The 15156-nt window shown below is 40.9% G+C and overlaps 4 protein-coding genes across 4 annotated transcripts; all 4 read left to right on the top strand.

Annotated features, from left to right (window-relative positions):
* Window positions 1-3466: 3466 nt before the first annotated feature.
* On the top strand, window positions 3467-4473 carry LOC110178151 (serine-threonine kinase receptor-associated protein). Its single transcript, XM_020945183.2, has one exon. The coding sequence runs from the start codon at window positions 3467-3469 to the stop codon at window positions 4376-4378; it is 912 nt and encodes a 303-aa protein (XP_020800842.2). The 3' UTR covers window positions 4379-4473.
* A 76-nt stretch (window positions 4474-4549) lies between these two features.
* Window positions 4550-5946, top strand: LOC110178140 (serine protease grass-like). Its single transcript, XM_020945171.2, has 4 exons — window positions 4550-4879; window positions 4938-4989; window positions 5046-5239; window positions 5291-5946. The coding sequence occupies exons 1-4, from the start codon at window positions 4615-4617 to the stop codon at window positions 5746-5748; spliced, it is 969 nt and encodes a 322-aa protein (XP_020800830.2). The 5' UTR covers window positions 4550-4614; the 3' UTR covers window positions 5749-5946.
* Window positions 5947-6005: 59 nt separating this feature from the next.
* On the top strand, window positions 6006-7261 carry LOC110179514 (serine protease grass-like). The gene is made up of 4 exons (XM_020947095.2): window positions 6006-6311; window positions 6371-6422; window positions 6489-6682; window positions 6756-7261. The coding sequence occupies exons 1-4, from the start codon at window positions 6245-6247 to the stop codon at window positions 7154-7156; spliced, it is 714 nt and encodes a 237-aa protein (XP_020802754.2). The 5' UTR covers window positions 6006-6244; the 3' UTR covers window positions 7157-7261.
* Window positions 7262-10837: 3576 nt separating this feature from the next.
* Window positions 10838-15097, top strand: dap (cyclin-dependent kinase inhibitor dacapo). Its single transcript, XM_020962480.2, has 3 exons — window positions 10838-11679; window positions 11741-12150; window positions 13539-15097. The coding sequence occupies exons 1-3, from the start codon at window positions 11516-11518 to the stop codon at window positions 13709-13711; spliced, it is 747 nt and encodes a 248-aa protein (XP_020818139.2). The 5' UTR covers window positions 10838-11515; the 3' UTR covers window positions 13712-15097.
* The last annotated feature ends 59 nt before the right edge of the window (window positions 15098-15156 follow it).

Raw genomic sequence — 15156 nt, 5'->3', positions numbered from 1 at the left:
GCGAGTGACATAATTCCTGGCAGCGTGACCAACTTTGATTGATCTACCAAGATCATCGGGCGAAAGCAACGTCCAAATGCGACAGGCATGGCGAATTCGAATTTGAAAACTGGTACAGGATCCTCGCTTTCTCCTTTTGTCCTGCCTGCAAAAGTGTCAGAATTTCCGAGATCCTTGCGATTGATCACGCAAGTCCTTAACATGATGTAGAGCGTTGCTCTTTGCATAATTTAGTTCTTTTGGGTTTACAAGAGTCTTACAAGGGGATTTAGTGGGAAAGTTATGGGAAAGTTTTTTAAAGATAGAGAGAGCTGTCTGTAAGGGAATCTTTAAAGAAGAGATATTATTATTTAAGGAATTTTAAGGGAAAGAAAATTAGGAAAGGAAACATTTAAGTTTTCATTTCGTTCTATGAATAAGTACCTCTTGAAATCCTTTCTTATTATAGAGATATCATGACTTATAGAGCTCCCAAAAATTACCTCATTAAACCCTCTCTAGGTAAACAAATTACCCTAATAGTAGATTAACTTTTCTTACAATTATTCTCATTTAAAGAACCCCCCTATAATCTCCACAAAATAGGTCATAAACCTTCCTACCCAAAGGACCTTTTCACCCGCTTTCTCCACAGAAATGACCCAGAAATACCCATCGAAGCTGATCAGAGGATTATGCAAACAAATGTCATTAGTCAATGGTCCCATATTTGAACTCTGACCACAGACTGGCGTTAAGTGGACAAAATGCCAGCAGAAAATGTTGAAAAAATCACGGCAATTTCTCAGGGAAAAACCGCAAGTTGAGACAACCCCTAAGGCAGGAGAAAGGAGCAGCAGCAGCATCCACCGCATTTCTCAAGGGGAAAAATAGTGAAAGGTGAAAATCCGATACCTGGCTGTTAAGATGATGAGGATCTTTGGGTTTACTTTTACCTAAAGGAAAATATATTTCGCAAGTTGCCAACGCTTACCCAAAAATGGCATAAACAATCTCATTGTGCGCACTCGAGCCAAATGATGTGTGAGATATCAATTGTCACATCGACAATGGAAATTGACAGATCGGTATCTGTGCCGTTGGTCCCGTAATAAAATTAGAAGTTTATTGATTTGTCTTGACACTTTCGCAGAGGAAATGGGCCCCGAGGATGCGAGGATGAGAATGGAAACTCACATTTTCTGGGACAGATTGATGTCTGCTCTGTTTGGCGCATTATCAATGGGAGTGGCAGTCTTTACCCCTTGCTGATTTCCACGACTCCCGTTCCTCCCATTGCCCTATAAAAATTATATGCAATTAAATACAAAGAATTTTTTCCGTTGGCTACTCGTAAAATATTCAACTTTATGGGCCCAGTAAATATTTTGATGGTCGCAAAAACTCGCAAAAAGAATCCAAAAATTAATTTCCCAGAGCTTCCTCTGAATTTTCGCTGACACTGGACAATTGCTTAATGTTCGAATACTGACGGGACTGACAAATGAATCAAGACTTCCTGCTGACCACGCCCAAATGCTGTGCGCCTTTCCATTTTCCAAAACTGACTTCATTAAGACCTTGATGAGTTGCATTTCCTTGACAAAAACTCTTTCATGTTTGTACTAATTATTATTAATGCATTTTCAAATGAAAATCAAAAAGGGAAAATGCTCAATGATTTCAGTATTTGTGAGTTAGCTCAACAAAATGCGGGAAACTAGGTTATGGGAATAATATTTGTTCAAGTTTCTGTATAGGAGAGAAGGGTAATGTATTCTTTTTCTTTGTAGTTTTTCTTGGTAGAACAAATCTTCCTTAAATCTTTTTAAATGCTTTAGTATCTTATTTTCATAAGGTTTTATTCCTCTTACTTCTTTTGTGCATAAATCTAATTAGCATAAGCTTTGACAATGACTTGGAGCCACTACCACATCACACATTGTCAAGTCAGGCTCTCGAGGAAATCCGTTTAATTTCCCCCCGAACTCCAAGAGACAGCGACAAATGCTTCCGGTGGAGCAGAAAGGCACTGCTATTAATTTTGGGATATAATAAGGGGTTTAACTAAAGGATATAGTAAGCTAAAGCATCTAACAATAAATTACAACATATTTGACAAATAAACATGATATTCTTATAAATAATCAATACAGAAAGAAACCCTTAAAAAAATACTATTGACAAGTTATTAGTTTTAAGTAAAGATTACCCTTTAAAAATCCTCTATTCTTCACTAAGTAATTGCAAAATATTACAAGAAATATTTATCAATTCAAAATCTCCATTAAAACCCCTTTTATTCAAGTGTATAATCGCGCTCCTTGAGCTGCTCCTACTTACTTTGTGTGAAAGTGAAATCGACTCAATTGCGGGCGTGTTTCTGTTAGTCTTGCGGTTACCATCGCCTCCTGCTCCTGCTCCTGGTCTTCTTGTGGGTCCTGTGCCCAAACAATTGGTTCAGGTACAAAGTCAGAGATTGCCAAAAGGTGTTGGGAGTGATGCTTCTTATCCGCAGCATTGTGTGCCGGCTGCCTTTGCCTTCGTCCTTCGTCCTTTTGCCGCCCTCGCTTTGCCTGCTTGTGTATGCACAGGTGTCATCCTGGCACGCAGCAGCAGGAACAGGAGCAGGAGCTAAGAAACGGATCCTCTTGAGGGCAGAGCTCGTGCCTTTGTTCGGCCGCATAATGAAAGCAAAACGTTCTGAAATATGAATTGAATCTTGTCGAGTGCATTTAATATACATTACGTCCTCGTCCCCCTGCTTGGCACCTTTGCTAATATCCTGCCGCTTCTGGTGCTCCTTTTCCCAACAAAGTTGCAAGTAGTTTGCCATCTTCCGCTGTTTGCCAAAAAAGGGAAGATATCTGTCTGTGTGTCGGTGTGTTTGGGCCATACAATATCCGCTGAAACGTTTAAGTGAGATTAACAAGTGATGACTGATACTGACTGAGGCACAACCCCGGGGCCTGTGTGCTTTCTATTAAATTAAAAGTGGCAGAGAAAATCGAGGAGGTAAGTGAAATGGTGGCACAAAGTGGAAACTTTATTGGTAAGTTAGATTTTCAGTTTAAACAGACGCTATCTCTGGGCCAGAAACAGATTCATCTGGAGAGAACTTAAAGCCAAAGACCTTGGCCTTTTTATTTTGATAAGTGTATAAGATGATGAGATCGATTAAAGGTATTAATATATCCTATTTATTTTCTTAAATGATGCTATAATATAGATAATATATATAATACTGCTTAGATCCTTCAGTTGTCTTCCATCTGTAATTGAAACAAGAAGACTTTACTTCCATGCTTGCCAAAATCTAGGCTTTACTTATTGTATAAGAACTAGTAATAATAACCAAGTTGACATGGAAATATTATATATATTATACATAGTATAACCTGCCATTCTGGCTTCAACTTCAAAACTTGTTCAGTGGAAAAAGATTAATTTCCAAGCCAAAGCAAAAACTTCGGTGTGCTTGGATAAGATGAACGAAGAAATACCTGTGGGACAGGTTAGCATTCAGTGCGGTGGTCACAAGGACTCCGTGGTGCAGTTATCCTATAGCAGGAACTGTGCATCGGGCTATCACTTGGCCTCGGCAGGACTCGATGGCTTGGCAATGCTGCGTCATGGCGACACTGGGATATGGATTGGCAGTTTCGAAGGACACGAGAATGGTGTGACGGGAGTGTGCCTCAATGATGATGCCACCATTTTGGCCACTTCCAGTTCCGATGAAACTGCACGAATTTGGAATGTGATGACTGGGGTGCAAGTGAAGATGTTTAGGCATCCAGGCGAAGTGACTTGTGTTCGTCTGGACTCGGGATCCACTCACATGGTGAACGGTTCCCGGGGTCAAACTCAATATGTCACCGTTTATGATGTGGAGGCATCGGATCACACACCTTTGGAGACATTTCTGGGCCATACGCGTGGTGTGAGGAATGCAATCTTTTGCCGGAACGACCGTGCCCTGTTCACCACATCCTATGATCGCACGGTGAGAATGTGGGATCGTCAGACTGGTTTGGAGACGAATTCGCTAGAGTTGCCGCATCATGCCAAGTCGCTGGAGCTTCATCCAGATGGCAAGACAATTACCGTGGCATATGGCACTAGCTTGGTCTTTATGGACATTGAAAAATTTGAGGTGTTGCATCATTGCAAGATGGGTTACAAGGTGTCTGGAGCCACTCTGAATCCCCAAAAGGACACCTTCATTTGTGCCAGCAGGAATGGTAATATCTACAAATATGATTATCCCACAGCCGGGCTGCAGGACATCTATAGCCTAAACGGTGTATGCTATGTGACCTATAGTCCGGATGGTAAGATCTGCGCAAGTTCCTCGTCCACCGGACAGATTACCCTTTGGCAGCAGGATTCCCAATGAGTTCTATTAATATGTTTCTAATTGTCAAATTTTATATGTTTTTAATTGTTCATTTATAGATTAGAGTGTTTGCAATTGCTTCTACAGATAAGCTAGTTAGATTGATTATTTTTTACTTGGAAAATAATGTAACGGGAAAATCATTCACTGATTTCGAAAATGATAATTTCCTAAGCACCTCGATTAGTTCTACTCACCGAGTGGGGTTTCAGTAGCTTTAATACTGTTCTGGAAGAATGTTCCTGATCTTGATTTTTAGTATTCTGTTCCTGGTTCAACAGGCAACGCTAGAATTAACCGCCGAGGCAGAAATATGGGTGTGGAATGAGCTGAGGCAACATGATTGTGGAACTGTCTCACCTAAAGTGGAACCTCGTCGGCGCATGTTGGGTGTAGTAGGTGGTCGTAGGGTTCCAGTGATGAGTCGTCCCTCGATGGCACTTCTTTTCCTGGACGACGCAATGGAACACTGTCGCTGCGGAGGCAGTCTCATCACCAAACGTAGATCTCATTAAATAATTGTTAAAGGACTTGTTCTGTGATTTCCTCTGCTTTTCAGGCTTTGTCTTGACTGCTGCTCATTGCCTGGTAATGTGTCCTAGAAGAAATGAGTAAGTACTTTAACTGCTTTAACTAAAGTTACTAATGATATTATTTTCCTGAACAGAATAAAGGTGCGTTTGGGTGAGCACACCTTAACAACTTCGCAGGATTGCTCTGTAGTTCGCGGACAAAGGATTTGTGCTCCACCAGTTGAGAATTTTAATGTTGAGAAAATCATACTCCATGAGGAATTCTCATTCTTTAAGCAAATTAATGACATTGCCCTTTTGCAACTCAGTCAAAATGTGATACCCAACAGTAGGTTTGATATACCAAATTATCGTATACTATATAGTTTTTACTTTACAGTTCATATTCGTCCCATTTGCCTGCCTTTGACACCGGATCTCCTGGTGCATACTTCCATATTGGGGCAGTCCTATATTGCCACTGGCTGGGGATATATGCAACCAGGACAACTATCAGATGCACTCTTGGAAATATCTATCAAAAGCTATCAGTGTCCAAGTAGATATGTCAACCAATCTATATTGTGCTCCAATGGTCACATCCAGGATACCTGCAAGGGCGACTCGGGTGGTCCCTTGTTGTCGAAGACCTCCTTCTTTGGCTCTGATCGTTATGTGCAATTTGGGGTTATAAGCCATGGTAGTTGGACTTGTGGCCAAGGAGCTGGAGCTTACTTCACCAAAGTTCCTCCCTTTATGCCTTGGATAATCAAGAAGATAGCTATTTATTTTATGGAAAATCCTATTGAGCAGCTGCGTGCAATTGAGCGACTTTTGCTGCCCGGTCAACCTGAGTAATCAGTGCTTTATAATATATATTATATATTTTAAAAGAACTTGGTATATATTTTTTTAAGATAATATGTAGATTAAAACATGACCCAAACTTTTAATGAAATAAAATTTTGAACTTAAGCTACGTGAAAATCATAATGCTGTGGTTCAGGTTTATTTTTCTTATTAAAATACGATGTTTTAGTATTTATTTATTTTAAATTATATTTTGCATTTCTTGGAGCCTCTGTAAGCTGATAAGCATTGCTTGATAAGTTCTCAGTCGGTTTTGATTTGTGCTTGCATCATGAACCGTTTGCTCTTCATTTTTGCGGGATTTTTTCTTTGTCAAATAGAACTGATTCAAGCCAAAGTCCCAGCATTAACTCCTAGAGAAAATATTATTTACCAGAAACTAAAAAAACAGGATTGCGGAGCATTATCAAATGCTATTCCAGTTCAAAGACTACGTCACAGGGTCACAAATGGCAGAAGGGTCTCTTTGATGTCCCAGCCTTAGATGGCGTTGCTCTATATTCCAGGTGATATGGATTTGTGTCGCTGTGGAGGCACCCTGATATCGGAAAGTATGTATTTCTAGTAGAATTTTATATAATTTCTTTTAATTTTTACCTAATTTTAATAGGATTTGTGTTGACTGCTGCTCACTGCATTAAACTGTGTCGCAATCCAAGCGCGTAAGTAAAGTTTTGTGCTTGCATTAATATTTCTTTAAAGAATTAATTAAATTAATTCTGGAGCAGATTAAAAGTTCGATTGGGTGAGCACAATATAACTTCCACTGAAGACTGCACTTCGGTGGATCAAAAACAGCTGTGTGCTCCGCCTGTGGAGGACTTTGATATCGAAAAGACTGTAATTCATGAAAGATTTTCACCTTTCTATCATGGTAATGACATTGCTCTGCTAAGATTGAGCCAAAGGGTTGTCTTTAAAGGTTAGTTAAGTTAGGAATTAAATCAATATGATAAAAAGGATTCTTTTTATTTTATGAATTATCCTTTTTTCAGACCACATCCGACCCATTTGTCTTCCTCTGACAGAGGAACTCCTGTCCTACTCTTCTCTTCTGGGGGCATCCTACTTGGCAATGGGCTGGGGACAAACCGAGGAGCTTCGCCTCTCTGATACCCTAATGGAGGTCTATATTAATACGGAACAGTGCTCTGCGGATACCCATGAATCATTTTTGTGTACCAATGGACATGTCCAGGACACATGCAGAGGTGACTCCGGTGGACCGTTGGCCTGGCAGAGATGGTATTTTGACTCTGCAAACCGGCAAGTTCAATTTGGAATCACCAGCTGGGGCAGCTGGACCTGTGGGCATGGTCTTAAGGCATACTACACTAATGTGGCCATGTATATGTCCTGGATAATTGAAAAGCTTGCCGAGTTTCCCAACTTGTAAATGGGTGTGAAGAGAATAGATTTGCTTGAGACTCTCTAATATATATTTAATATTATTTTAACAAATAATATTATGGTTTCAGTTTATTAAATAATCTAAGCATAACTCCTGTTTGGACTTGTCTTTGTCAGAGGATCAACTGTACCCCGGTTGTGATTCTAATTCTCGTTGTGGCTTCTCCACAATTTGGAATGGGAAAAGGGTCACGCTCTTCCCTCTAATAAAATTGTCTTGTGATCGAAAACCCCAAGGTAACCGACGATCTACCTGCCTTACTTACCAGTCAGGGCTACTTGTGTCCCCTTCTCCTTTTTCCAACCTGTTTTGTGGATGATTTCGGTAAGGATTTCGGTTATTTCAGACTTCGTTGAACGATCACCGCCGGTGATTGCATCGCTGTTTTATAGCATTTCTCACCCGATGCAGTCATAAATGCGTTTTTTTATTATTATTTGACTTTGGTCGGGGAGTCGGTGAGTCGGTTCCCCTGGGTCCATTATGCTTGGAATATGTATCCAAAAAAAGACTGAGGTTTTCCTCCAAGTTCGTTTTTGGGGGTAGGTTTGCCGGCAGATAGGAAAACCAAATACCAACAGCAACTATGAGATACATCTCTAAGTGATCTGCCCTGCTTCCCTGACCTAAGATACGTTGAGATTTGACAACTTCTTGACTCCAAAGCGTCTGTTTGTTTATCTTTCTTTGGGTTTGCTGTCCTCAAATGGTTTTCCATAAATATTTATAATTTTCGTAGACTGATAAAACGAGTTCCTCGCATCACGCTGGGCCAACGTATTTTCCGAAACACGTTTTCCACGCGTTTACCAGGAACAGAGGAACCTTTTCACACAACCTTCTATCCCGTGAGTGTTTGTTCTCCAAGACTACTGACTGTTCCAATAAAGTTGAGTTGTCATGCTAGTCAGGACAAGTGGCTATCCTTTGATTGATGATTCGAATGGAAAGTAGCACAGTAGCTGCAGGATCAGCACAGGATTAGCTTCAACGGTAGCCAGTCTAAATATTTGCATACTTGCCCCGAGTATTTGCATTCCACTTTTAAAGAAATCCATCAATAACATCTCGATCTGACCGCAATTTGTCCGAGCTAAAGATAGGAGATAAGTAAAAGTCATTTATAAATGTCCTGGACTGAGATGTTGTTATATTAATGATTGGTCATTTGCCAGGAAGAAATGCTTTGTAACACTTGGAGTAGAAGGATCGCCTGGCCTGTTTCTGTTTTTATAGGGATCACCGTGATTACGGTTGGTTTGTAAGATATATATTTATAAATGGGTTTCCTGCTTGGGGATCTCATTTGATGGTCAGAAATAAGGGGTATGGCCTGGCAAGAGATATTAATGTAATTAATTAATCTGGATTTCAGTTCAGTATAATTTTCTATAAATTAAAAATCGATTACCAGGATCATAAACCTTATAAAAGTCAGAACTAGTTATAGGGTTACTTTTGTAATAGGAGTTTTTCTTATATGTTAAGATTACTTTAATTACTTTTAATTTTTTCTGATCCCTAAACTTATATTCGAATATTGTTCATTATTCTTAAGTGAAGACCACCCACTTTAAGTTCGGTTTGAACCCTTAAAATATCCTTAAAAGTAACACACCTGCCTAGCAAAATTTTTCAAAATTGCGGTCACAGTTCCGTGAGCTGAACAGTTTTTATGGTAATTTCTTTACGGAATTGAGAATTTTGAAATACTATATCTTATACGGCAATTTGGTCATGCTCGCTGAACATTTGCACCCCCACCCGGAACACGTGGCATATCGGAGCTTAGTTCTTCGTTCCTACAGTTTCTATATGGTTCCTATATTGTTCCTGTGGTGTTCCCGAGATATAGAGTGGGATATCTTGGGCCTCCTTTTGGGGTGGGAATATAGGCTGTGTGCTGAGGCGATAAGGAACATTGCATTCCAAATGAGTGTAACGTATATTTTATACAAGACCAAAGATAGATAGTGTTTTACAGACCGCGACCTTCGAAACACTGATGATGTTTGTTCAAGGCCTTATCGGCTTAGTGTGGGATATTGTTAAGTGCATATTAGATAAATAATATAAAGATAAGATCCAATTTCAACCAGCATTAATAGATCCAATCAACTGAATACCTTGAGTATTTCATCTAATACCCGCACGCTCCACGACAATCCTTTAAGATCGCTGCCCTTATAAACGGGGACACTTGAGAACTGCTTCTCTGAAGTGTTTTCCACCTCTTTGGTACGCCTCCTTTCCGCGTGTTGACACAACCCATATAAACCAGGATATCCTGCTTGGGAGGAAATTACTTAAAGGGATCACGAACCCTTTCCCCCTTTTCGAATAACTCCTTTTCTTGAGTTGTTTATGTTTTCAGGCATGACTGCAACCGACGAAACGCCAGCAGAATTCTCAAATTTGTTAAAAAGTGTGTAAATTCACGTCGCTTTTCCTGGAGGGTGTGTCCCATAAACAGAAAACCGAACCACAAGGGATCGGAGCGAAGCGCCTCGGATGGGATCTATAGATGATACTGCCTAATCGAACGATGATCGCCTGCCTTTTTTTGGGGTGACTGCACTCGGTTTTTTTTTCTTTTTTTTCCTTGGTTTTTGTACGGAAAAGCCAAGAGGTTTTCCCATTATTTCGTCGAGTGCAAAGGGACAAAGCAAATGATGTCTTTAGTCTCCGAAATCTGACTTTCAAGGTTTTGTTCCTTTTCTTTTCTTTTGGCTTTAATTGGATTTGTGCAAACAATATAAATCTCGTTTTATTGCTTCTGGTAGTGTAATTTAATTTTTTACGATTTTGCACACAAATAGCAGAGTGGGAAATTTGGGAAAATGCAGCATGAAATGGCTAAAAAAAAACTTTGGAATGTGAGGCATAACGGAAATTTTAAAACTATCATCGCCATGGCAACTCTATGAGGAAATTCGAATAGAAGATCGCTTTCTGAACCAATGCCCCACATTGAAAGCGATTTTCCCCTTGGCAACGGGAGGAAAGTGAAAAGAAACCGTGCCCCAAATCCCATTCTGTCACGCCCCTTCGAACAGCGGAAATCCAGTTTGAAACCAAACAAACCGAAGCCAAAACATTTTTTTTATATTATCAACTCATCGCGTTCAAAAGTACAGCTCCACCAATGCAGCAACAACAAACAGTAGAACACGAGGACGGAAAAGGAGAAAGAGAGAGATTGATAGGGAATGAGCCAAGGAGTGGTGTGGGGTTTTGGATTAAGCCGACCTTTTGATGCACTTATGTATATTAACGAGCTTTCTATAAAAACCTTGACAAAGATAGTTTTAATAAAATGTAAGTTATATGCAGTACATAATAAAGTAAAGTTTGCAATGCATTATTCTTGAGCATCGAATTCCCTTAATATCTATTAATCTTTATAAAAACTCTACATGTTTATAACTATACGTATCCCGGGAAGTGCATTGCCCTTTCGTTATGTTCATCTCGTAGGAAAAAAAAGAGCAGTTCCTCCATCTCTTTTACTCCCCCTGCCGTTCCCCATCGTGGTGGTGCTTCTTCCTTTCCTCTCCGATCGTTTTTTGAATTCGAGGGTTGCTGCACAGAGAGCGCGAACGGCTCTCTGCCATGAGCTGGCAACGTCCAACGAACGGCTCTCCCTCGAGCTGGCAACGTCGCGGTGGTTGTTTGACATTTGCTTTTGATCGTCTCTTCGCTGGCTGTTTATTCTTTCGTTATTATTCGTTTCTCAGAGTTCGTCCAGAGAGGTTCGCCCCGATCGATAGCACTGTAACCCATAACCCAGCGCGCAGTGCGCTAAACACAAAATATTAAAACAAACGCAGTTACTACAACGCCTTAAAGTTGTACAAACAAATAATAATATACCACAAATAGTGCAGCCAGAAAGGTGGTCGCTCAGAAGAGACACTACGTCACTCGTAACCATAGTTTTGTGAGTGCAGTGATACTGTCTGTGCCACCGATTAAAGAACCGAAATCAAGTGCAAAGAAAACAAATACTTTTGTTTATAATTATTTCATAAACAATTGCTGTGTGAAATTTCACTTTTAAATTCGGAAAACGCAAAAGAGGCTGCCCACACACAAAACACACACAAACGCAGTCTCGCTCTCCCACTGACACGCACACAAGCACACTCGCGTGGAGGCCGTGATTCCGTCGTTGGAGACTCTCACTCTCGCGCTCTCCCACTCTTTGGGGCAGCGAGAAAACAAACTTTTGGCGCCAAAACTTTGACAGTTCGCTTTGGCGTGCGATTCGCAAACAAGTGGCCAAAAAGCGCAGGCGAGAAAACTGCGTCCCAAAACAGAGAGTGCAAAACGAATACAGTCACCATGGTCAGTGCACGCGTTTTGAACCCAGTGATGCTGAGCGAGTTCTGCAAGATGAGCAGCAGTCCGGCAGTGAGCCGTAACCTTCCATGCGGCCGGCAGTTGAATCGCATTAAACGCGACCTCTTCGGCAGCTCCAAGTCCACGGAGGGCCAAACCAACAAAACGTGAGTTTCCCTGCACCATACTGAGTTGTTACCGAATCCTAAACCCTAATCTCTGTTGCAGGCCCTTCAATGCCGAACTGGAGCGCCACCAAGAGTTGGCCACACAAAAGTGGGGCTTTGATTTCCGCGCCGGCTGCCCTTTGACCGAGAAATCCTCCTTCATTTGGGAGCGCGTCAGCTTCCAGGAGTCCAGCTTTGCGCCGGAGATGTATACACTCACACGTGCCGCCCACGTTCGTCCCGAGAGCACTCCCAGCGACATGGACGTGCGGATGAACGAGCGTTCCGAGCGGGAGAACTTTGGCACCCATCTGGCCAACTCCTCGCTGGAGTCCAATACGGACAACGATTCCTGCTACGACTCACAGGATGAGTCGCTCGTGTCGCGATTCACCTCCAGCCTAAGCAGTAGTGTGGCCAGCAGCAGCACGTCCTCGATAGTCCTGCGCAAGCGGCAGCCAAAAATCACAGGTGAGTTTCGCCCCGGGGGTTGCTTATACATTTAAATACAGGGCTTGATCAGCAGAGCTTGACGGTTCCCAGGGTCAGGCTTGATTGCACTCCTCCGATAGCCGTTATAAATTCGATTCCCATACACTTTGTTACTATTCGCGATCCAGTTTTGTTTATTTCCGGTTCTCAAGAAGTTTATTTTAGTGAGGGAGTGCCAGTCGGTGGTTTAACTACAAATTGTAGGAGGGTTATTTGGTTAAAGGATTTAATTTATAGTTCTCAAGCTAAGAAAGTCGATTATATTTCCAGTTTAACTCTCGAATGGTGTGCTAGATAAAAAATATGTTGTAAAACCTTACCGCAATAATACTATATTATAGGAATATCGGCAGCAAATTGGTTTCCCGTATTGTAGGAACTCCCTATTTCCATTAAATGGACAAAGACTTTTAGTTGAGGGCGTTGCTTCGTGGAACTCAAACCCAAATTAAAGCAATTAGCGAATGCTTTGTGGGAGATTTATTTCCCTTTTAAAAGGGTTGTGAACTCCAAAGCTGAGTGCAGCTGTGTTTTAGAGAGTCTTATGATCTGATCCTGAGCTAGGCGGGGGTTGAATTCCATTTTAGATCGATCGCATGCGGGTTAGCTGGGCTGCATCTATAAATGCCAACAGCTGTGACTCCGCTTTGTCTATGGTCTGACCTCATTACGAGCAGCGAGTGATGGAGAGAGAGGGGTCTGGGGATCGGCTTTCAATGCACCACCATCCAGTGTCCGTGGCCTTATCAAACCTCCCTTTGATTGCATTGTACTCCGCTGTTTTTTCGGTATATATATACGTATGCCAGTCGCACATACTGCATGTGTAATTATAATCATAAAAAGTGTCTGTTCGGGGCATTATAAATGCACCCGCATCGGGTGTCCAGTTGGGAGAAGAAGCCCTTAAAGCCACGACTTTTACTGTAGCTTGGATGTACTTTTTTGCTACTTTGGCCAGCTAAGCTAGAGAGCTTGTAATTTATGCAGCTATGCACCACCACCACTTTTGCTTTCACTTGGCTACCTGGGCAGAGAAGGAAAAAAGCAAACTAAATAAACCGGCTGAAGACCGACTGTCTGGCTGCCGTCTGGCATTTATTTGCTACCCCTGAATGGACCCTCCTCTGCAGCAACCCTCTTCAGGGAACTGCTGCCGGCCACGTGCCACAATCTGGGAAATCTACCCGAGACCGAAATCAAAATGTGCAAAAACAGGCGGCGCCTGCTGTTTCTTTGGGATCAATGACATGGGAACAGAACAGAACAGAACAGGCCGGAAGAGGAAGTGCAGCAGCTGACTTTTTGATTTACCAATAACATGTAATGTAATTATAACCAATCTCTTCTTTGATTTCCCTTTGCAGAATTCATGAAGGAGCGTAAGCGTCTGGCCCAGGCTCCTAAGAAATTGTCGTCGCCCGCAAAACGCCTGCGCACCAGCTCACCCACCACGTCGGGCTCCAGTTCGAGCGGCAGCGCAGGATTCGGCCTGGGAGCGCATTTCGGGGCGATGCTAAAGCGTCCGCGTCACAATTGAAAAGCGGCGTGTCAAACGAATTGCAATTTGTAATTTTATTTGATTTTTTATAAGCCACTGCGATCGTGTAGTATTTCCTAATTTTTTTAATTACGAACCTTTTTTATAATGCAGTGCAAGGGCGACAGTTGCGAATATTAATCGTTAGTCTTCAACTACTCGTAAACCAGTAATTAGTTGTAAGCCAGCAGCACCACCAGTAAGCTCGAGCTAAATGAAACTTTTTAGATTTCTCTAGTGAGAAATGCCATAAACTAAGTGATTAGTTCTTAACAACAACAACAACAAACAAACAACAACACTAACAACCACAACCAACTATTGAACTAGAAAAGAGGGAGAGACCACAAGCAAAATGGAATTAGTCTTAACTATCTTGAAGCCAACCGAAATGTAACCTTTATAACGATGAAATACTTTACTCTAACTTTACATAACTTTGTTAAATCCCAGCGAAATTTCACGCAGTAACTTTTGCTTGTGAATTTTGTTGCCTGGATAGAACAACAAAACTCATCCCTGCTCTGCTTTGGGACTTTAACCAGAGCTCAGAGCAGAGTAGAATTGAATTTTGTCTTGCATTTTGGACGGACGCTAAAGCGAGGCCCCAATGATAGCTGTGTATTTTTGCAGCTCATTGCCGCCTTGCTTTTGCCACCTGAAACTAACATTGTCCTTAATTTCGACCAGTGGATGAAACCGAATTATTTTGAATTGGTTTTGTGTCAATTTCTGCACTTTTGAACGTCATTTATATATATATATTTATTTATGTATGCCGCCAAATGAACACGAATTGTCGCGCTCTCATTTCCTAACAAAATGGGGTAAAAATGTCTTTTATGATTTGCTACGATCGATCTCTGGGCAAATTATGAAAACAATTTTGCCTAAAAACTATTATGTACAAATACTAGATTACTATATATAATTATACACATAGGCAGAGCCTATATATCCCTTTATAACACTTATACAAAGCATCTAATTTGTAAGGCCTAACTAAGAACAAAATCCAAAGTATTCTCCTAATATTTATATTTATAGAGATATTCTATGTATAATTAAGTCATATACACACACACACACAACTCATACACACACTTCAATAAACAAAACAAAACGAAAAACAAAAAAACAGAAAAACGAAACACAAAAGCGCACTGTTCTCTATATAACAAAAAAACTACAAAACATAACTTAAATCGCTGCATAAAGTCATTTAAATGATTGTTTGTTATTGATTATTGATTATAATTTCTACCCATTGCTTTGGTTGTAGCTGTAGACGTAAACTGTAGTTAATTAATTAACAAATTTTGTACATTTTATAAGTTGATATTTGTTTACTTGCAATAAATTGTTTGATTTTTTAGTTGGTAGTAATTAAAGTGTACTTTTTATTTAAAAAAACCAAAATCAGGCGTAATAATAAACCCATTATA

This window comes from Drosophila serrata, unplaced genomic scaffold (genome assembly GCF_035046125.1).
Source record: "Drosophila serrata isolate PLE 108 unplaced genomic scaffold, ASM3504612v1 contig_184, whole genome shotgun sequence".
Lineage (NCBI taxonomy): Eukaryota > Metazoa > Arthropoda > Insecta > Diptera > Drosophilidae > Drosophila > Drosophila serrata.
The sequence above is the reverse complement of the archived record's forward strand: the minus strand, read 5'-3'. Positions and strand labels throughout refer to the sequence as shown.

Bases quoted from the DNA above. Each gene is read 5' to 3' on its own strand.
- LOC110179514 (XM_020947095.2), top strand. From the start codon at position 6,245: ATGGCGTTGCTCTATATTCCAGGTGATATGGATTTGTGTCGCTGTGGA. The intron at 6,423-6,488 runs GTAAGTAAAGTT...ATTCTGGAGCAG, and splicing joins CTGTGTCGCAATCCAAGCGC to ATTAAAAGTTCGATTGGGTG. The intron at 6,683-6,755 runs GTTAGTTAAGTT...TCCTTTTTTCAG, and splicing joins CCAAAGGGTTGTCTTTAAAG to ACCACATCCGACCCATTTGT.
- LOC110178140 (XM_020945171.2), top strand. From the start codon at position 4,615: ATGTTCCTGATCTTGATTTTTAGTATTCTGTTCCTGGTTCAACAGGCA. The intron at 4,880-4,937 runs GTAGATCTCATT...TCTGCTTTTCAG, and splicing joins AGGCAGTCTCATCACCAAAC to GCTTTGTCTTGACTGCTGCT. The intron at 5,240-5,290 runs GTAGGTTTGATA...TTTACTTTACAG, and splicing joins TCAAAATGTGATACCCAACA to TTCATATTCGTCCCATTTGC.
- LOC110178151 (XM_020945183.2), top strand. From the start codon at position 3,467: ATGAACGAAGAAATACCTGTGGGACAGGTTAGCATTCAGTGCGGTGGT.
- dap (XM_020962480.2), top strand. From the start codon at position 11,516: ATGGTCAGTGCACGCGTTTTGAACCCAGTGATGCTGAGCGAGTTCTGC. The intron at 11,680-11,740 runs GTGAGTTTCCCT...TCTCTGTTGCAG, and splicing joins GAGGGCCAAACCAACAAAAC to GCCCTTCAATGCCGAACTGG. The intron at 12,151-13,538 runs GTGAGTTTCGCC...TTCCCTTTGCAG, and splicing joins GCGGCAGCCAAAAATCACAG to AATTCATGAAGGAGCGTAAG.